The following is a 22,673-nucleotide window of genomic DNA, read 5'->3' as shown; positions in this document are numbered from 1 at the left end:
TAAAATACAAAAAGGGCCACATTTATTTTAAAATACTTGTTCGTTTTTACTATCGTTTCTATATTATGACCAATACGTTCAGATTTTTTAAACATTTTTTCCTATTTCTCAAAAGCGGCTTTTACGATTTTGACCTAAGCTTTAACGTGTATACTCATTGACATTCCCTTACGTTTTACATGTTGTATAAAGTCACGTTTTAAAATTTGTATTCAACAAAAGCGCCTACATGTATTAATTCGGAAACTATAACAGTGCCTAAGCGTAACAATTTTTTTTGGCGTATCCATTTGTTAACGGCTTATGTGCCACATAAGAAACTTGAGTACTATTTATTTTGTGAAAATAGATTAATTATATTATTGATATTTACCACAAAAACTTTTGATATCACACATTTTGACAAGCGTTCCTATAGTGACATAGTGACAAGCGTTCCTATAGCAAATAAAAGTTGTGATGGTGGTGGAGGCATTGGATCTACCTGACAAAAATACCTCTCCGTAGTCCGGAAGGCGATCGCACGATCATAGGTCGTTTCGAGATGCCTGAGTGGTACCAAGGAAAAACAAAGCGGATTCTGTTCTACTTATGTCCATACCTGGAACAGCATTTTTTGGAGTGGTCTTCTGGCGGGCGTTTGGCTTGGCTACGGCTGTGATAGATCACGTCGACCTTAAATGCGTAACGAAGACAAAATCGACGCTCGAGAGATGGAGCATTACGCCGAACAGGTGGACAACGACGAGGACAAGCCTTATCCCGAACCTTGGGCATTATCTGAAGAAGGAGCTCGACAGCTCAAGGAGATCTGAAAGGAGTTTTTATGTTCAAGAAGGATGGTCTAGGAACGATTAGCCTGGAAACACATACAATCGACCTGATGAACCACGCATGGGTGGCTAATGCGCGTGTCAATAAAAATTCGGGAATTATTTTTTTATAAAAACTAATTACGTGAAATAAATCTGCGTATGAATCATACGTTAATACGTCTTTATTGTCTGTTCGCAGCAGAACGTCTAAATTTGATTGTTTACTATCAGTTTGTAAATATAACGTAAAGTTTGCTAACAGCTGTGCAGCATCTGCGTGGCGCTAATAGCACCAGTTAATTTAACAGTACGCATGTAAAACCTCGAAAACACACACTATACAACACTTACTATTCTCTTCTCTCGTCTTGCATTAAAACTTCGGAGTACACGATCTCTAAAACGAAAGCTGGGTCTTTTTATTTTAATTTAATAGAAGAGGTCGAAGAGGGCTGCAAAACAGCATCTCCTCTAAACATTGGTGGCCCCGACGTGATGCTATCGGGTTTTAATGCAAATCGCAACTTCGGTTCTAACCTTTTGCTATCTGGCCAAACGCCGGCAGGCACATTTCTCACTAACAAATACAATCGTCTCCAGAAAACGGTAATCGCGTTTTCCTGTGCTAAAATTTGAATTTCGAAATCGTCAAGGGTAAATTTCTTGTATCCGTTAGTCGTGCTACAGTAAAACACATCTAAGATGCACAGTGATGTTGACAACTTGCCACCGGCTGATATTGACTTCTACAAGGCTAAGCGCGCATCCATTTAGCGCCAACTAATTAGCGCAAACTAATCGACAATGGGCAATAGGCAACCATTTCAGCAGCGGCGACTTAAGCACCTACGATAAAGCCGACTTAATAGTTCGTATAGACACAGTTAATAAAATGAAGGACGACTTCGAAATGTGGCAAGATAAACTGGAAAGGGTGGACCTGCTCGAGCTCTCTTCAAATACTCGCTCCGAGTTCGCAACTTCCTATTGGAAAGAAAAGTCTTCACTGACTCGCCACATGGATACCTTTATGAAGTCACACATCGCATATACTAACTTAACAACACTTCCTGCCTACCAGGGTAATATAAATTTTTCCTCCCAACTAAACAAGCGCTTGTCTCGGCTACCAAAATTACACCTGTTCAAGTTCAGCAGCAGCTACGGAGATTGGCCTGATTTTATTGCAATGTACATCAGTGTCGTCGGTAACAACGATGATTTAAGCAATGTAGATAAATTTCAACACCTGCGCACATGCTTGGATGGCGCGGCTCTGAGCACAATCAAATCTTTGGAACCTGCCGATGACAATTACGATAAGGCATTGGAGTTACTTAGAAAACGTTTTGATAACAAGTTGCTACATTTTCAGAGCCATGTTCGAGCTTTGGACTGGCAAATGTTGAAAAGGGATCTTCAGAAGCTCTGCGCGGTCTGAATGATAAAATCAACTCACACCTTCGGGCACTAAGCACTATGTCAACCATTTCTCAACTGGCCGATGGACTACTCATTCACATTATCTCAAGCAAGCTTGACCGCAACACTCAGGAAAGATGGGAGGAGGCCCTGCCATGCGACAAGCTGCCCAGCTGGAGTGATATGACAACCTTTCTGGAACGGAGATGTCGCTTGCTGGAAAATCTAGCCTTCAGGTGAGCCGAAGCTTCAATAGATCAAATGGTCGCGTCTAACTTGTCAGCTGACATTTTAGCTCAGTCCTGTGACAAGAGATTCACCTCATCCTTCCCAGCAGTTATAACTCGATCCATAACAGATTATCAGCCGAGCTTTGGCTTCGACATCTCCAGCTGGAGCATTCCTAAAAACATATCCATCGTAGATTTATTACTTATGGCCTGTCCATTTTTCGACCTAATCTGTGTAGGCCAAATTCGAATGGCAGATAAATTACTAATTCTCCAAAAGGCCAAGCTGGGTTGGGTGGATTCAGGTGGACACTTTCTAGTACGCGGTGAATCTCCCACAACATCCGTTGACGACGCTACATACGCTAATCTAGACTTGAGTCGGGTCAGTACTGTGTAAGGTTGCCGACTAAATTCAGCACTGATACGTTAGGAGATTCCTTTCAACGTGCACTAAGACGCTTCAAGGCGCTCGAAGTCAAACTGTCAAAAAACCTTCAAACTAAAATGAAGTACTCTGCTTTCATGCGCGAATACATCGAGCTGGGCCATATGTCACTGGCTTCCAAGCAGCATGTTTTCACGCAATTCTAGTTGCTATTTGAGAAACCGGATAGCTCTACGACAAAATTGCGTGTGGTGTTTGACAGATCAGCCAAATCTACGTTAGGAGTATCTCTGAATGATCTGTTACATACGGGCCCGTCGATACGATCCAAGCTCTTTAACCTTCTCGTCAAATTTCGTCTACTCAGAGTTGCTATGTGCGGCGATATTTGCAAGATGTATTGCTGCGTGCGAGTAGCTCACCCAGATCAATTTCTTCAGTGCATCCTATGGCGCGATAGCCCCGATGAAGATATAAGGACTAACAATTTGGATACCGTAACGTACGGAACAAAGCCCGCTGCCTTTATAGCAATTCTAGCAATGCAGCAGCTGGCTCTCGATGAAGAAAGAAACTTCCCACTAGCTGCGTAAATCGTTAGACATGATTTTTATGTGGACGACTTTATTTCAGGAGGAGATTCCGTGGAGGAAGCCATCCACATCCGTCTACAAGTAAAGGAACTATTGGCAAAGGGTAATTTTCCTATTCGAAAGTGGTGCTCAAACGAGCCTGCCGCATTAGAAGGAGAAAGTGATTCAGATTGTGAAAAGCTAATGGAATTCAAGGATGGCACCAACATCGCAAAGGCCCTTGGCTTAGCCTGGGATCCCACCACCGATTGCCTGCTCTTTAACTTCGCGCATAATTTAACCGATAAACCGATCACAAAACTAAGTATCTTATCCATGATAGCCAAGGCTTACGAATCATTCGGATTAATCTCACCCGTCGTTACCTAACTCAAAATATTTCTTCAAGCTCTATGGAAAGAAAGGTTGGACTGGGACGAAGCTTGTCGCAAGCAATGCACTACGAATGGAATCTGTTAATTTCTCAGCTTTTGTTTGTCTAATATTTCAGCGTTTCATTCTAACGCCACTGGCCACAATTGAGTTACATGGGTTTTGCGACGCAAGCATGGCTGCTTATGGCGCTTGCGTATACATCCAATCTGAGTTGCAGGGTGTATATTTTTTGAAAACACTGATAATCCCAAAGCTCGGACTCTGAGCAGCGCTTCTTTTATCCGATCTTATGTCAAACATCGCCAAGGAATTCAAATTTGTCCGCAAATACCACTGCTGGAGCGACTCTACAGTAGCACTTGCTTGGATACGAGAAGCCCCTTCTAACTTCAACGTCTTTGTTTCCAACAGGGTAGCTCAAATCCAGCGGCTGACAAAGAGAATTACTTGGCATCATGTGCCGTCGCAGCTAAATCTGGCGGATATATTGTCAAGAAGATGCAAGCAACTTGAACTGTTAGAATCACCACTTTGAAAAAACGGACCTACATTTTTACAAGCCGGCAGTGCACTTATTTCAACGCAACGGCTGGATTTAGCAGCGTCCCATAAATTCAGCAATTCCTTCACAAAGTTGAAACGGATTTTTGCTTACGTAAACAAGTTCATCAAGCGCACAGTTTCATATTCAGCGAGACCGAAGGCACTACTCAATCCGGATGATCTCAAAGGCAGAACGTATTTTTTGCTTTAAAGCATTCACATTGTGCAATTCGGCAAGGAGTACAGAGCGCTACATTTTTAGGAACCCGCTGCCCCCTAGTAGCAGGCTGCGGTCTTTATGCCCGTTTTTGGACGACGAAGGAGGTCGTATTGAGAATTCAAACCTCGAGTACGAAGCCAAGCATCCGATTTTGCTGCCTAAGCATCATCCAGTTACAGATGCAAATAATCACGCACTATCAAACCACATTCCTTTATGCTGGTCCTCAAGTCTTCCTTGCAACTGTTCGTCAACGATACTGGCCCGTTGGCGGGCTCAAAGCTGTATCGAGTATTATCAATAAATGCCGCCGCTGCTTTCCAATGCGGCCCAAACTTCTCGATGAAGTATTGGCCCCTCTGCAGAGCGCGTCCAGCCAAGCACAGCATTTTGTGTAACTGGCATTGACTTTTGCGGTCCATTTTACAAAAAATCGGAAGTAAGAAACCGCGTTCCCCACATTTCGGTGGATTATGGTAGGCCGCGGTGAAATCAGCAAAGTACCATTTTTATCGCGTCGTTGGAAACCCAACCCTTTCATTCAACGAGCTTCAAACTCTCGTCTGTCAAATCTCTGCAATGCTCAACTCCAGACCTCTTTATTCTATTTCAGAAGACCCTAACGACTTGGAGATTCTTACACCCGGCCTATTTATCTGGGGCAAGCCAAACGCAACGATCGACGAGCCTGATTTGATCCAACTAAACGCAGGTCACCTCAGTCGCTGGCAAAAGGTTTGCCAAATGCAGCAAGCGTTCTGGAGGAAGGGGACATCCTACTTGTCCGTGTTTCAAGAACGTGGAAAGTGGAAAACGACTCGACAAAATCTCCAACCTGGAACCCTGGTCCTGATAAAGGAGGAAAACGCCCCGGAGTGGCCCCTCGGTAGAGTGGGCAGCGTCATCGCAGGAGTGGACGGCATTTCAAGCAAAGACTGGTCAGGAGAGCCATATCAAGGATCGCCGTTCTGCCAATCGAAACCAAATCGGTTGCAAGCCATCATTTTCCAACGGGGGGAGCATGTTCGCAGCAGAACGCCTAAATTTTATTTACTATCAGTTTGTAAATATAACGTAAAGTTTGCTAACAACTGTGTAGCATCTGCGTTGCGCTAACAGCACCAGTTAATTTAACAGTACGCATGTAAAACCTCGAAAACAATTACTGTACAACCCTTACTATTCTCTTCTCTCGTCTTGCACTAAAACTTCGAAGTACACGATCTCTAAAACGAAAGCTAGGTCTTTTTATTTTAATTTAATAGAAGGGGCCCAAGTGGGCTGCAAAACAGCATCTCCTCTAAACATTGTCCTTGAATAAAAGATACTTGTGACTTGTATAGTCAATTATTTTTGATGTTGTTAATAAAATAAGGTGTAGTATGAGCATGTGATAAAACATTTTCTGGAAAAAGAAAAACAGTAAAATATAAATACTTTGAATTTTTTTATTATCTTTGTGAATAAATGTATTTATACTGTTGAGTATAATTTTGTTAGGTAAATTTTCCTTAACTACTACCTTTTTATATCCAGTTTTAATTTTATTTCTTTCCCCCTGTTTCTTTTCATAAACTACCTATCATACATGATATTGTTTTTCTTTTCTGTTATCATTAGGTGTTTCTAACATTTTTTCTATGTTGTGTATTTTTTAAAATTTGGGGAGTATTATCGTGCTTTATTTTATTATATAGAACGTCAAAAGCTCGCTTCATTATCGGTCATTATTACTTTGGCTTGTAAAAATTTGAAAGTTGAAGGAACTCCATTACATTTTTTCGATATTTAATTTATTTTGAATTTTTTTTAATACTAGAAGTTGTGAAAGTTAGACTTTGCGCGTAATATATGTCAATGTGCACATTTTCTCCTTTTCTTGGGAATCAATGAAGGAAAACCAGTGTTTTATTTCTATATTAGGATTTTTGTCAGAGATTGGGAATGATAATGGTTGATGATCGGTTAGAATTTCAATTCCAATCACTCCGTATAAAAAAATTCTTAGATTTTTAACAGCCCGATTTATAGCTAAAAGTTATTTTTTACAAGTTGCATAAACTTGTTCTGTTTTAGATAAGGTTCTTGAAGTAAAAAGAATAGGCTTACGTTCTTGAGATAAAACTGCACCAATTGCGACGTCCGAAGAGTCGGGGGTCAGGGTAAATTTTTTATTATAGTCCGCTTGAACTAGGTCTACTTGAGCAATGAGATTTTTTTCCTTTTCAATATCTGAGTAATCCAGCTGAATTAACATTTTTGTTGACATTCTTTTTAAAATTTTGCCATTATGACCTCCAAGGTATTTTGTTGGAGGTTTGGCTATAAAGGCGTAGTTTAAAAAAAAATTTCTATAATAGCCCGTAAGGCCTAGGAAACTTCTTAGTTCCCGAATGTTTTTTGGAAGCGGATATTTAGTAATTGTGTCAATTTCTTCTGGGTAGGTCTTAATGACTTTATAAGACACGATGTATCCCAGAAAAAAGATTTCGCGCTTAAAAAACTTTGATTTTTCTAAAGAGATTTTCATGTATCCCTTAAGAATATATTTATAATTTTGTTTAAGCTTAAGTTTTTTGAATCGAATTTAAGAATATTATAATGTCGTCCATGTAGACGTAACAAATTTTCCATATTTGTTCTCTGCTCGCTGATAAATTCTTGTTGCATTTGTTAATCGGAATGGCATTCTTTATAATTCTTATTTTCCATAAAAAAAATGTTTTTTCGACATCAGATTCTTTCATACTCGTATATGATGAAAACCTGATTCTAAATAGATTGTTAAAAATATCTTGCTTTTCCCAAATTAAATAAAATTACTAATGGGTCTTGCATTGGGAACCTGTCAAGTATTATACTTTCATTTAATTAATTATAGTCAATAACGAGATATTACTTACGGCTTCCATCTTTATTTTCTCCTTTCTTTGGAACTACCAGAACTGGTGAATTGCAAGGGTTTCGGCTAGGCCTTATAATTTCTTCTGATAAAATTCTACTGATTTCGCTATTCACAAACTCGGCGACAGATAAAGCATACTGATATTGTTTCCAGTATATTGGCCTGTCGTGAATAAGATTTATTTTCCCCTTTATGTCTGTTTTAAAAGGAATTTGAATATTTATCTTTCAATGTCCTTTTTAATATAGTCAACTGTTTTTCCCTTAGACCTTCAATTGATCTGTACCTATATTATTTATCTGTTGGTTGTCGGTGGACGGCGGGCTTGAAATTTTTACATTTTAAACGATTTTTATTTATTTGATTTCAACCTTCTTAGCTTGAATATATCATAATTTTTAATTAGTTCTAAATTTCGAATTAAATTATATTAAAATCGGACGACTTTATCATAAAGCTGTCATAGGAACAATTGGGAAATTAGTGGGAAAATAATATGAAAAAATTATTTACTAAAGTTGATTATTTCTTATTTCTAACTGCAAGGGCATAAAAACTTTGGCTTGCCGAAGTTAACTTCTTTTCCAATTATTAATGAATCCAATTAGAAGATCAGATTCTTATACTTCTATTTCATAAAATAAATGTCGTTGAAATACGAATATAGTAATACTTAATAATTGAATTATAGTTACCTTTTAATATATTGATAATCCATTTTTATTTTCAAAAATTACCTTTTTTATTTAAGAAGCAGTGGCCCCTGTACCATTACATTTTTTCGATATTTAATTTATTTTGAATTTCAACAATTTTTACAAGCCAAAGTTATAATGACCGATAATGAAGCGAGCTTTTGACGTTCTATATAATAAAATAAAGCACGATAATACTCCCCAAATTTAAAAAAATACACAACATAGAAAAAATGTTAGAAACACCGAATGATAACAGAAAAGAAAAACAATATCATATATAATAGGTAGTTTATGAAAAGAAACAGGGGGAAAGAAATAAAATTAAAACTGGATATAAAAAGGTAGCAGTTAAGAAAAATTTACCTAACAAAATTATACTCAACAGTATAAATACATTTATTCACAAAGATAATAAAAAAATTCAAAGTATTTATATTTTGTTTGATTCTAATTCTTGGACCTTTGCCAAAGAATTTGGCAAATCTGGTGGATTTAATGAGAAAAGAGTTTCTGAGATAGATCCATTTAATCCGGATATAAATATTCGTAGACCATTGCTTCTTATTGTTTTGTTTGTTTCCTTGGTAATTACGCCGTCCTTTCCGTTAGTCATTATGGGTTTGTTTCTTAGTAAAGTCATTATACCCTTGCAGAGGGTATAATGATTTCAGTCAGAAGTTTGCAACGCAGTGAAGGAAACCTTTCCCCATAAAGTATATATATTCTTGATCAGCGTCACTAGCCGAGTCGATCTAGCCATGTCCGTCTGTCCGTGTGTCTGTTCGTCCGTTTCTTCGCAAACTAGTCTCTCAGTTTTAAAGCCATCAGGCTAAAACTCTTCCAAAAGCCTTCTTTCTATTGCAGGTAGTATATAAGTCGGAACCAGCCAGATCGGACCACTATATCTTATAGCTCCCATAGGAACTATCGGGGAAAAAACTAAAAAAAAATTATATCTTCGGTGTTTTTTTTAACATATAACCTTCTAAGCTTGGAAATAACATTTTTTAATTAGTTTTGAATTTCGATAGGAACGATCGGAAAACTGGTGTGAAATAATATATAACAAATTATAGCTTTGGTGTTTTCTAACATATAACCTTCTTACCTTGAAAATACTATTTTTTATTTAGTTCTGAATTTCGAATTAAATGTCAAATCAAATCAAAATCGGACGGCTATATCATATAGCTGCCATATGAACGATCGGAAAATTAGTGGTAAAATAATATGAAACAAGAAAGGAAGTTAACTTCGGTAAGCCGAAGTTTGTATACCCCTTCAGTTATTAAAAATAATCCATAATTTTATTAAATTTAATTCGAAATTCTTAAAAATATAAAAATATCCCAATATTATAAGATAATATGTCAAATAGCCCCAAAGCTATAATTTGTATCACATTATTTCCCACCAATTATGAGATCGTTTCTATGGCAGCTATAGGATATAGTAGTCAGATTTTAATAAAATTTAATTCGAAATTCAGAATTAATTAAGAAATGATATTTTCAATCTTATGAGGTTATATGTTAAAAAACACAAAAGATATAATTTTTATTGCATGTTTTCTTCCGATTGTTCCTATGGGAGCTATATGATTTAGTCGTCCGATTTTGACAAAATTTAATTCGAAATTCAGAACTAATTTAAAAATGTTATATCCAAGCTTAGAAATGTATATGTTAAAAAACACGAAAGATGTTATTTTTTATAAAATTTTTTCCCTGATAGTTCCTATGGGTGCTATAAGATACAGTTGTCCGATCCGGCTGGTTCCGACTTATATACTCGGAAACGTCTCCTTCACTGCGTTGCAAACTTCTGACTGAAATCAATATACCTTCTGCAACGGTATAAAAATTATATCTTCGATGATTTTAAACGTATAACATTTTTTAATTAGTTCTGAATTTCGAATTAAATTTTATCAACATCAGACGACTATATCATATAGATGTCATAGGAACGAGCGGAAAATTGGTGGGAAAATAATATGAAACAAATTATAGCTTTGGTGCTTTTTGACATATAACCTTCTTAGCTTGGAAATAACATTTTTTAATTAGGTCTGAATTTCGAATTAAATGTTATCAAAATAGGAGGACTATATCATATAGCTGTCATAGAAACAATCGGGAAATTAATAGGAAATAATATAAAATAATTATTTACTAAAGTTGATTATTTCTTATAACTGCAAGGGTATACAAACTTCAGCTTGCCGAACTTAACTTCCTTTCTTGTTTTTTATTAACTTCGTTATAGTATTTAGTAACTGTCATTCGTCCCTGCCTGAGAAACTTAGTTCTGACTTAAGAATATGTATTGGTCGTTTATCGTTATATGTAAATTCCAATCTAGATAAGATTGCTTGAAAGTTTAAAACGGTGCTTTGATGGGTAAGAGCATAATGGGCAGTCCCCATAGTTTTATTTCGTTAAATTGTTAAATCGATAAAATATTGTTCACTTTAAATTTTATAAAGACTCATAAGAGTTTCTGCAGATTCCCTCCAACCTACATATTGTGTTGTTTCCCCGGTGAACTTTGGTAAAGATTTTACCACTTCAAGTGTTGTATCACACTTTAAAGTTGGGTCGGGTGTTTGTATTTTATAATCCTCCACAGTGTTTGCATCTGTGGCTAATCTTTACAATATTACAATATTTATGTTATGCGATAAGAACGCATATGGGCATACATTACAACTCCCTCCTTTTGAAAAATAACGTAATTTCATGAAGGTATTTTAGTTCTTATAATCTATATTTTGTTTTGTTTTTGAATCTGTATTTGAATTAATAACGATAAAGAAAATGAAATGATCAAAAATATTTATTTATATGATATTATCTATGTATGGCCATCCAAAGTGTGATTATGAAATACAAAGTTTTATGTTTTATGAACTATCTGTTTTTTGTTTTTGTCATTAACTATTTTAACATTATTTCTATCTCCTATTACCGTTACTTTATACGGACCTGTATATTTATAATCTAACTTATGACCTGTTTCATTTCTTAATAATACTTTATCTCTTACTGATATATCTATACTGTTTACTTTTTGATCATAAAGTACCTAATTTTTATTCTTATGCTCTTTTATCATATCCTAGCTCTTTTATAGGCTTCTTCTAATCTACATATATATTCTTTGGTCAATTAATTATTTTACCAAATACTAGCTCATATGGACACTAATTATGTGCCATAGAGGGGGTCGTGTTGAAACAAAAGACAAAATTTTGAAGCCATACGTCCCAATCAGTTTTATCAACCAAAGTAGATGTAATATTTTTGATATTTAAATATTTGCACAAATTGTCTATAATTGAATTCTTGTATTCTGTTTCCATGACTGTAATGAACGTCTTTATTAGGATAAAAGATTGAAATATTGCTTTAGCAACAGTATTAGCATTCGTATTTGGAACAGTTATGGCAACTAAATACTTAGTTAAGTCACATATTAAATTGCATATTCGTTGCCATTTTCTGATTTTGGTAGTGGACCAATCACTATCACTCCGTCGAAGACATTTATGGGTGTGTCTGTTATTGTTAGTGGGGTCTTACTATAATTAGTTATTTTAGCTTTCTGGTATTTTTGACATTTTCTTATGTACTCAGTGATATCACGAGTCATATCTTCCAAAAATAATGTCTTTAAATTTTTCTAAAGTTTTTTAAATGGGGTTTTTTATGGGTTCGTCATGGAAGTTAGACAGAATCGCTTCTTTATCTTTTTGTTTATCTATTAGGGTCAAAAGGTTGATGCGCTACTCTTAATGTTTTCAATATTTTATTACCCATTAATATGAAATTATCTATTTATTTGTTTATTTCATTTCGCAAACGGAATTCCTTTACTGGCTACTTGAACATTTCAACAACTTATCTTACGTACTAAAATTTACAAAATAATTGACTAACCTATGCTTAAGATTTGATTTACTTGAGAAGTAGTCCAATTGCATATCAATTGGAAGTGCGTTAGACTCATATAAGGCCCTATAGAGGGGCTCGTTTTTGGAATAATTTGTCCGCCGCAGCTCGAGGAAAAAGGGATCAAAATTCCGAAGTTGCCTAGGCGGGGCGTGAAAAACAACTTTCGATAGCAGTTCTGGACAGTCAATACTACCATCCAACAAATCAGAGATAAAGCAAATGGCGAGGATACTTCTACGATGCTCAAGGGATGGCAGGTGAACAAGCCTACATTGCTGGTGGTATGAAGGGGTTGGGTCTAAAACCTTAGTGGCAAAAACGCGAATTTCAAAAACTGTTTCTATAGACGTTCTATTCTGTTGCCATGAGTGGTAGTGAAGGGATTCCAAATAAGAGACGCATATTCTAGTTTAGATCGGACAAATGCAAAATAAAGCACAAGTCTGGTGTAGGGATCCGTGAATAGCGATGCGTTCCGTTTCACAAATCCAAACATAGCATAGGCCCTGGGTATGATGTAATCGAAGTGAGCTGCAGCTCACTCAAACAACACTCCTAGATCCAAGGATTCCTGCCGCAGTTGTAGAGGATGACCATTGATATTATAAGATGTTATGATATTGTATGCGGATTTACTGTAAGTGACATAGAAACACTTGCTTATGTTAAGAGGAAGCAAGTTTCGGCTACACCAAGAGCTCAAGGAAACTAAGTCATGTTGAACCAATTGTGAGTCTGTCGCTAATTTAATAGACTTAAAAATTTTTAAATCATCTGCATACAGGAGACACTCTGAAGATAGACAGAACCTCACATCATTAATGAAAATGATGAAAAGCAGAGGTCCCATTGCACTCCCCTGAGGGAGGCCAGAGGTTGCCAAATAGGAATCCGAGAATTTTCCATTAATAGTAACTCTATAAAGTCGATGGTGTAAATATGATTTGGCCAGTTTTGCCAGTAGGCACTGTGGCTAACTTTGTCAAAGGCTTTCGCAAAATCGGTGTAAATAGCATAAGCCTGATATCGCATATTAAAGGCATGAATGCAATAGTTTGCTGAAAACGGCAAGATTAGTCGTAGTTGACCGACCTGCAACAAAACCATGCTGAGAAGTGGTTGTATATGTTTTTACAAGAAATGATAATTTATGGGAAACAATGCGTTCGAAGAGTTTAGCGATATTACTGATCTTTGCTATAGGCCTGTAATTGGCAATGTTATTCTTCGGCCCTGATTTTAAAATTTGAGTCACGGATGCGACCCTCCATCTATCCGCAAAGTGTCCGCTAGATAGTGATTTATCAAACAGAATTTTTAGTGGAACGCATAGCACCTCTATACAATGTTTCAGAAAGTAGGCCGGAACCCCATCACAGTCCGGAGTGTACGATTCATCCACGTCTTCCACAGCCCTATGAATGTTCTCTTCTAGCACGGATAAACTACCTAAATTCAATAGAGGAGTGATTGCATTTAAGGTTTGAGAATCATTCCAGGCTGCTGTTGGCTCAAAATTAGCTTTAAAATAAGAGGCAAAGAGATATGCAGTTTCTGTATTTGAATTGGAAGATAATTTCCCTAGGAACATAGCAGATGGAACTGAAGAAGCACTTTTCTTTAAATTGATGAATCGCCAAAAAGAGTTAGGCTTACTTTTTAGGCCGTTCTCAACACTCGCTATATACTGATTGTAAAGAAATTTATTTAGAAATTCAAATTCTCGTTTGTGCTGCAAGTGTCTATTCCAATCACCAGGATCCTGTGTAACTAAAAACCTTATATAGATTTATTTCGAAGATTTTTAAGCTTTTTTCGAACCTTTCGTATACCATGGCAACTTAAACAAATTGCGGACCCTTTCTCGAGCATTGTTCTTAATGATGTTTAAAATAACAACTAAAAATGTGTCATAACACGACTCCAAACTGACATGTGATAAAACTGACTCCCAGTTAATGGCAGAGATCTCATTTCTGATGGCACAAAGGCTGGTTTCATTGAAAATAAATCTAGGTGAATATTCAGCTGAAGGCGCAAAACTGTAAAAGTTTATACCTACATGAACTACTTTGGTCTAAAGAAAAGTTAATATCAGCGCTAAGGAATACTAAGTCTTAAACTTTATGTAAGTTATTGAATATATTATTGACTTGTATTAAGCCCATACTGAAAATATCATCGATGAAAAGAATCTCGTGTGGTTGATGTATGTTGCTTGACAGTGAAGAGTGATGCTCCGGATCCTGAGACCAAACAAGGGGTGATAGATTAAAGTCTCCAATCACACAGATATGTTGATGGTCCTGCAGATTATTGTAGATGTCGGTAATGTTTTCCAGATGAGCCTTGTAAAGTTTATATGAACCATTCGGTAGTATGTATGACACCACAATTTGCAGCGATTCCGATTCTCCAATTATCGACACCGCAACTTGATCAAGAAGGGTATCTTCAATGAGAAGTCCAATTGACAAGCAGCGCAAATTGCAGCGAACAGCAACAATTACACCACCTCCTCTAGCACAGTGGGTTTTCGTGCTATCTCTGTCTTTGCCAAACACATGGTACAAATTGGAATCGAAGAATTCATTTGAGTAAAAATTTATGTTGAGCCAAGTTTCAACTAAAATTATAACATCAAACTCACATTGGGATGTGGCAAGGTATACTTGCTCCGCCTTTGTCCGCATTCCGGAGATGTTTTGAAAATAAATTTTTAGTGGGGCCGTACTCACAATAGCACGATCAACAATTTCCGGATTCGCATTTAAGGCATCATGGTCCAATGCCCTAGGAAGTATTTATTCATGCAGATCGCTTTCAGTAATGTAGTGTTTTTAATACGAATTTTATCATGCAGACTAGGATCGATGTATTCCCTAAGTTTGCTAGATACTTTTAGTAAAGAGCAACTAGTTCTTAAGAGCGATGGCAATGTCGCCGTTAACAGAGCATATCTATCCAAGTTGGGGACAGATGGACAAAGTTGTTGTTGATGCTGCCATCGGGAAGAGCCACACAAAGCGGTCGATGAGAAATTCAAGCAATTTCGTAGCGTCAGAGAGGAGCGCGGTAAAAAGGAAATGATACTGTGATCACGATTATCACTCAGAGCAAATTTTGAAAGCTCCAGCCGTTGGGTTTTTGTGAGCATTAGACGAACGTAACACAATTCAGACAACGACAACTCCAGCTGACGTTGTTGTTGGTTCAATTGTGATAAGAGCACAACTCCGACGAGCGCGCTAAGAGCAGGAATCTTGATGAAGTATGATAAGAGCGGGTCTCCAAAGAGCGTTTGACGATCGTCGTCCGAAACAGACAACGACAGCTCAAGCTGATGTTGCTGTTGCTTTGATAGTGATGCATGCACATCCCCAGAGAGCGCGCTTAGAGGGAGATGAGTGATTGAATATGATGAGAGCGCCTCATCGATCAACGTTTCACGAATGTCGCGCAAAACAGACAACGACAACTCCAGCTGACGTTGTTGTTTGTTTGACGGTGATGAGCGCACAACTCCGAAGAGCGCGCTTAGAGCAAGAATCATGCTGAAATATAATGAGAGCAGCTCTCCAGAGAGCGTTTGACAAACGTCGCGCGAAATAGACAACGACAAATCCAGCTGATGCCGACGTTGCTTTGATTGTGATGAGTGCACATCTCCGAAGAGAGCGCTTAGAGCGGGAGTCTTAACGGAATCTGGTGACAACGCCTCTCCAGTGAGCGTTTGATGAACGTTAGACAGAAGAGAAAAGGAAAAATCCAGCTGATAATGTTTTTGATTTGTGAGTGACGAGGGCCCAATACTTAAGAGTGCACTAGGAGCGGCGTATGAGATAGTAATGGTAGCAGTTAGCGATATCGAAACCAGCGGACGTTGACATTGCGAATAAGTAGCATGACGATGAGGAAGAGGATCATAAAAATTTGACGTAGTCCAATCGACACCAGAGGCGCCGATTATTGGGGGTTTTTTGATTCCGATGTATGATGATTGTGCAAATCTAGAACGTTCCCATCAACAATCGGCCTATCCCTGTGGATGAATCGACTGATCTTGATTGGATTGGGCCAGAACGCATCACTAAACACAGTCTGAAAGTGCTGCTCAGGTATTCCTAATTTAAAATTGACGAATTCCAGTGTAGCAACATCTACAACATTTTTGACTAAAGGCTTGCAAATTATGGTGGCGGTATCCACACCTAGCTTACTTGCAACATATTCACACACAGAATCAGATTTTACGTGCGCTCTGAATCTACCAATATGAAGGAATTTATTGCTCGGCACAACTTCGAGAAGTTTACAATTAGGAGCTTGACCAACTATTTGCCTCTTGTTCCTGTTATTCTTTGCATGGTTCCTGGCGGCAGTAGAAACTGGTGCGGGGGTATCAGGTCTGCATGGTTGGCTTGACGACCAATTAAGGAAGGTGGAGGCAATGGTTTCACCATTTTTTTACGCTGACTGACATTGCTATTGTCAGTGGTAGAATTGGGAAAAGCCTTCAGAAACTTTGAATTTAAATCCATGTATAGACTCTTCAGGTCATTAAGTTTTTCCATTACTTCATCGATTTTGGAGTATGAATCATTACTCACAACACAGCGATCACACTGCCAGAGTAGATTCGGCATATTTGTTAATAATCTAATAGCATCCTCCGGGAGATCAACACATGCAGTGTGAAAAGTACGACGACAAAGCGATAAGCAACGAACCGCCTCAAAACCGCGAAGCTGCGCTGCTGTAACTTCAGCATTGCACTCGGAACACGAATAAGAATTCATAGCGAAAAGAAAACACGTCTGACTACAACGAATGCTAATCAGAGACTGAAGTATTGAAGAATATTCAAAAATATTTTTCCACCGTTCCACTTTGAGATGGCTGATTTTATTTATACCGGCTTGCAACTCAAGCCTTTGGAAAAATGAACTTAAGTCTAGGATTCCATTGGTATATAAATCGCTAACATCGTATCTTGCAGTAATTTTTTTGCCAAGTTTAAGTAAACATAGCATATCTTTTACATGTAATGTCACTACTTAACTACTTCATATTCGTTGGGCCTAAAAGCTGTATCAAAAGATTGTGTAGGCAATTCTTTTTCTTTATTTTCCGTCTATTCTGAAATCTTCTAGTTACTTTACTGATGTTGTCAGTTATATTTTGTAGGTCTTTGATGGTTATTCTTGAAAACGCATCAGCTAATCTAAAGATTGTGTAGGCAATTCTTTTTTCTTATTTTCCGTCTATTCTGAAATCTTCTAGTTACTTTACTGATGTTGTCAGTTATATTTTGTAGGTCTTTGGTGGTTATTCTTGAAAACGCATCAGCTACATAGTTGTCTTTTCCCTTTAAATATTTAACTGAGAAATTATATTCTTCTATTTCGAGCCTTATACGTGTCTAAAATGTGTATATGGTCTAAAATGTAATATTGCCCAGTGTATTGCAGCTAGTTTCTGCTCAGTAGTACACTTGTTACTTTCTCCTTTAGTGAATGATCTAGATGCATAAGCAATGCTTGTTTGCTTGCATCCGTAATTATACATCCGTAATACAGAATAAAAACAATAATATTGAAATGAAATTAACATTTTTCTGGATGTAACTTAGGTTGTATTCCCTGCATTTCTCAGAAACGTCTGTTAAATTTTTAAGCATATGTTTCTCGGAACAACCTATAACTAATAAGTCACCTATATAAAGGAATACTTGTGAAGGTTATAATCCAGAGAATGCAATAGTCATCATCCTCTGAAATTAATAAGTTCAAGACACGAGAAATATTTTGCTCGCCCTAGTTGATTTAAAATGTTATCAATTCTATGGAGTGGAAATTAATCGGTCAATCACTTATCGACATTTCTTTAAATCTGAAGCGGGAGATGATTTTTTGAGGACAAGAATTAAGGGGCTATTATATTCAGTTACAGATGGTTCAAATCATTTTGATTTTGTAACCTCCTGACCTATTCCTTTTATATCTGTTATATAATTAACGTTTATATCATGATAGACAACAGAATTTTTTTTGATTATTGAAATAAATATTAATAAAGCTGGGATAGTGAGATTATTTATTTCTTCCTCTTACAAATCCTTTTGGCTAATATGAATAACTTCTTTTGATTTTGTTTCCTTACCAGTTTGAATTGTTAGTGAAGTATTGAGAATATTAGGTATTGATATATCGAGCTTGAACTTTTCTGTAATAGTTGTCAAGTTGGATCTTAGTCTGATCAAAAACTTTGGTACTTGAGACCAATGATCTTGATTGAACCTATCTCTGTGTATATATGAATATATATATTCGTGCTTCATTAAAGCATTTAACTAATATTTCTACATGTTTTCTAACGGTGATTTTCGGAGTATCGGTCTATTTTGGGTTAGTGACTTATGCGATTTGTAAAAGTCTGCTTTAACGTTTGATAATTCTTTTGATTCTATCCCAATATGTTATCGATATGAATTATTTTTTAGATACCATCATAACAATTCGTCTATCTAAAATTGGATGGTGGTCTATTCTTGATCTATCTTGCACACCCGGAATGCTTATTAGTGCTATTCCTTTTTGGGTTGCAGTGAAGTGAATCAATGGTGACGCATGACAGTTAAATACACAGTTATACACTAACAGGGGTTGTAGATACTATCTCCTGAACTCTTCTACTGGGTCCCTTTCTTATGTTTTGCTTATGGCTCTTTGTGTATCCATGTTTTAGATTTACTTTCTTTTATTTCATTTATTGCTCTCTTTTTTTTTAATTTTGTCCAAGCCATTCGCTTGGCTCATATATCTTTTTTTTCAAACATTTATTATGAAGCTTGTACAATTTATAAATTATGACAACAAATTTAACTGTAAATATAATACAAATTCCAAATCAATGTTATTTGGTTCAACTTTATTTATAACGTTAGAGAGATCCACAGGCTTAACGTCTACTATAGCCATTATTGTTTTGTTGAAATTATAATTATAATTAGCATGTATTTCCTCACTGAACTTACTTATCGAATTACTCCTCATCTATTCCTTAAGGGTCTTTCTTTTTATATTTTTTGTTTTTGTTTCCTTTTACCTATAGTTTCGCATAGCTTTACGGGCTATTAAAAAAAATTTTAAATTAAATTAAATTAATTTAAATTATATTGTTGGCTGCACTGACGCTCCTTTGCAGGCGAAAGTGGCGGGTTGCCCCTCCCGCTGTTATTCTGCTACTGATGTCCGGGGCCGGTGCCGGTCTTCACACTGGCCTTCGGCTTCATGCATGCGTAATTGCATGCCGCAGAGTAAAGAGATCCGTGGCAGTCGTTCGGGCAGACTTGCGGTCGTTTCGGCAGTGGCTTGGGAGTATTTGGTTTAGTTATGAGTTTATGATTTATAACTTTTATTTGATTTGCTGAGTTAGTTGTGACCTATGGTACTTTATTTTTGAGGGTTTCTCATAAACATTCAAGCGCACTATAAAGTTTTTGAGCCATCGTGTTGACTGTGCAAATAGCAGCCACTTTATGTGCGCTCTTCTTTTATTAATTTTATTTTTCTGACCTCCACGCACCATCACTCACTTTCTGCTCACTCAGACTTTTTTTTGTTTCCTCCTCTCGCCTTGTATTGTTTCCAAAATCTTTAAAGTTAGAATGGCTGTGAGTCCAGCTGCCTTTTCGATTCGCTACTCTTCGTCATACTTGTCACGGTTGCCATGTAAGATTGTTCAAACGGGTTTTAAATAAACCAGACCATTGGTCGTTTATATTTAACTTATTTTTCATTAAATAATTATTAGAAACTTTTTTATAACGCTGACCCACGTTGGGCACCAACTAATTTTCTTCCGGAAATTTAAGATTTATTTTTTTATAAGTTTATTTTCAAATATTTTATGATGCTAAACCTTTATTGAAAATATTATTAGCCCAAAACAATTCTTTAGTTTTACTAATACATTACTGACCTCGGCTCGGGTCAAAATAAGACTGCCCTCTCCCACCCTAATAGAAATCCAACGAACCTCGGCCAGTAGCTTTTATTTTTGAACTTTAGAACTTAAATTAAATGTTAAACATAAAAGCTTAAGATGAAACTGCCGCATCTAATTGTGAAATTCTATTATGCTGACCGATGCAATTTGGCGGACACTTGGAACGCAAAAGGCGCAATTGAACGGAAACTGATGCTTTCTTTAATTTTGATTTGTTTAACTTAGCTGGGAAACCAAGATCGGAACTCAAAGCCAAAGGCAAAGACAAAGGCAAATTCAGAGATTGAAATTATTGTTTTAAAACCCATAAGTGGCCTGGTTTCACCGGTTGGGTACCTTACATGTATTATTCACTTATTAAACTTTTGTTATAATAAAGATTTAATGTAATTTTATATTTATTGGAATATTTTAGAAATTCTGGAATTATTTTTTAGGTAATATTTTAAGATATATATATATATAATTGAATAATAAACCTTTCACATATATATATAATTTACCAATAACCGTTCCACTCTTCTTTCGTAAAGTAAATTCATTAAAATTATATTTTTTGATCTGTCTTATTCCCCGTCGGTGCAATGTAACTAAACCATTTCTAATAATGATGGTTGCCAACTCTGCCCCTTCCACGGCAAACAGAACAGATAATTTCCAGTATTCCATATTTAGGATAATTACATCCCTCTCTAGCTTATATCTTTCTTACACCATTTAAACCGGTAGAGTTTTCAAATGGCTGTCCAGCTACCATTGAATATGAATTTATATGTTCTCTTTTAAGCAATGTAGCGGGAAGCGGCGACGGCGGTATGTATTGGTACGCTGCTACGCTCTGGGAGAAATATTTCGTTCGCGAATTGCCCTGTGACCGAAAGAAATAATACACACAATTTTAAACTTTAGAACGGAGGCGGCGGTGTGACCGCGGCTTATTGGTTTAAAGAACAAGAATCGAACTGAACTAAGCCTAAGTGCCACGCTCCAATGCGCATTGGAGACTCCACCAAGGGGAGACGGGACTAGCGCGGGAGGGCGAGAGCGGTGCACCATGCAAGCGGTGCAAAAGGGAAGCGGTGCGGGAGTTCGGATTCGCCGGAAAGTGGGCCTGAACATTCCGCTCTCTTGCAATCGCTAGCGTTGCAACGAGTTGCCTACGTCTGCTTACAGGTGCCGGAGAGGATCCACCCGAAAGTGGTCTTCTGGGCTACCAAGTGGAACCGCCTGGATCACCTACGGGTAGACGATCGCGCCCAGGATCAGGCAGATGGTGGATGCCTGATGGAACCGCTCATTCGCGGGCGGTAGCTCCCTGAACTTCGTCACCACGCTCTCACTGAGCGCACGGATGGCTCGATCTTGAAGACCACCTCGAACTTGATTGTCTCCTCTATTTTCGACCGAATGCCCACGGATCAAAGCGTGCGACGGTGTCGAACGTCTTCTTTACGACTTGCAGCGCAGTGGCAAGAACGTTGAAGCTATTATGTTGGAGGAGAGCCGCTAGCGACGGAGCTGGTGTCAGGGATTTTTGATAGGAGAGTGAACAGCTCTTCAAAGGTGTACTTCCGGTGAACTTGGAAAACAAGGTCTTGAAGCTCTTGACAGCAGCTTGAATGAAAGCCAGATTAGCTGCTGATGACCAAACGCATCAGACACAGACTCTTAAACGGCTTGCAGAAAATCTCGGGAAAGCACATTGGAAGCGCCGAAGGTTTTTCCTTTGTCGGACTGGACATGGCGAGCAAAGGTGGAAAGAAATTGTTCAGTCATAAAATTGGATGCAGGATCTAGATGGATGGTCTTTGTAGAAAAACAAAGAAATTCCCTTTTGCAATGGGACAAACTTTTCCGATAAAATTTTTGTGTACGTAAAAGAGCATTCGCTTTTTCGGAAAACTTCCTATCATCTGGACGTGCAATCTCTTTTTGTGGATAACACAGACCTTGCAGGAGTAAACTACTGCTTTTGACAAAGAACCTAGTATCTGGACCGGGTGAGACCAAAGACCGTAGATTATCAAGATGCGTAACGAGAAGTAAGAAAATGTACACAGGCTCCGAAATTTTTGCAAGCAAGATTGACACCGTTGCCGTTGCTTTGCTTCCTTCTCTCTTCCTCTGTCTTGCTATCTCTCTCTCGACACTCCGCGCTGTGAAACAGCTAAAATTAAATTTTGTCTCAATTGTCGATTCTTGAATTATGTTGACGAAGGGAATCTACATAAAAAACATTGCTCATGAGGTTTATATGCGATCTTTGGCGCTCTGAGTATGTTGGTGGATCATGTTTGAGTTACACGTTTAAATCCACTCTGAGGCTGAATACAACTTAATTTTTTAAGCTGTTTTTTTGACTATTTTTTTATAATATTTTTGTTTAATTTTTTATTTTTTTAGTTTTATTTTTTTTTTTATAGCCGAAATTTTTTTACGTTGCACCAATGGGATGCACCAGGGTATAATGATTGCAGTCAGAAGTTTGCAACGCAGTAAAGGAGATGTTTCCGACCCC

General features: G+C 37.3%; 1 protein-coding gene across 2 annotated transcripts; it reads left to right on the top strand.

Annotated features, from left to right (window-relative positions):
- Positions 1-1,173: 1,173 nt before the first annotated feature.
- LOC127011771 (uncharacterized) lies at positions 1,174-5,858 on the top strand. 2 transcript variants are annotated; one of them, XM_050889854.1, is made up of 3 exons: positions 1,174-1,897; positions 2,191-2,473; positions 5,203-5,858. In XM_050889854.1, exons 1-3 carry the CDS (start codon positions 1,708-1,710, stop codon positions 5,207-5,209), a joined length of 480 nt encoding a protein of 159 aa, XP_050745811.1. In that variant the 5' UTR covers positions 1,174-1,707; the 3' UTR covers positions 5,210-5,858. The 2 variants fall into 2 exon arrangements, with proteins under 2 accessions (XP_050745811.1, XP_050745810.1); XM_050889853.1 differs by having other exon boundaries at positions 5,200-5,858.
- Positions 5,859-22,673: the final 16,815 nt, after the last annotated feature.

Source organism: Drosophila biarmipes, unplaced genomic scaffold, assembly GCF_025231255.1.
Source record: "Drosophila biarmipes strain raj3 unplaced genomic scaffold, RU_DBia_V1.1 ptg000008l, whole genome shotgun sequence".
NCBI classification, from domain to species: domain Eukaryota; kingdom Metazoa; phylum Arthropoda; class Insecta; order Diptera; family Drosophilidae; genus Drosophila; species Drosophila biarmipes.
Note: the sequence above shows the minus strand (reverse complement) of the source record. Positions and strands in the feature narration are given on the sequence as shown.

What these genes read in the sequence shown, in the direction of transcription:
- LOC127011771 (XM_050889853.1), top strand. Translation starts at nt 1,708, where the DNA reads ATGAAGGACGACTTCGAAATGTGGCAAGATAAACTGGAAAGGGTGGAC. An exon ending in AACACTTCCTGCCTACCAGG is followed by an intron (nt 1,898 to 2,190) that starts GTAATATAAATT and finishes CTACATTTTCAG; the next exon opens with AGCCATGTTCGAGCTTTGGA.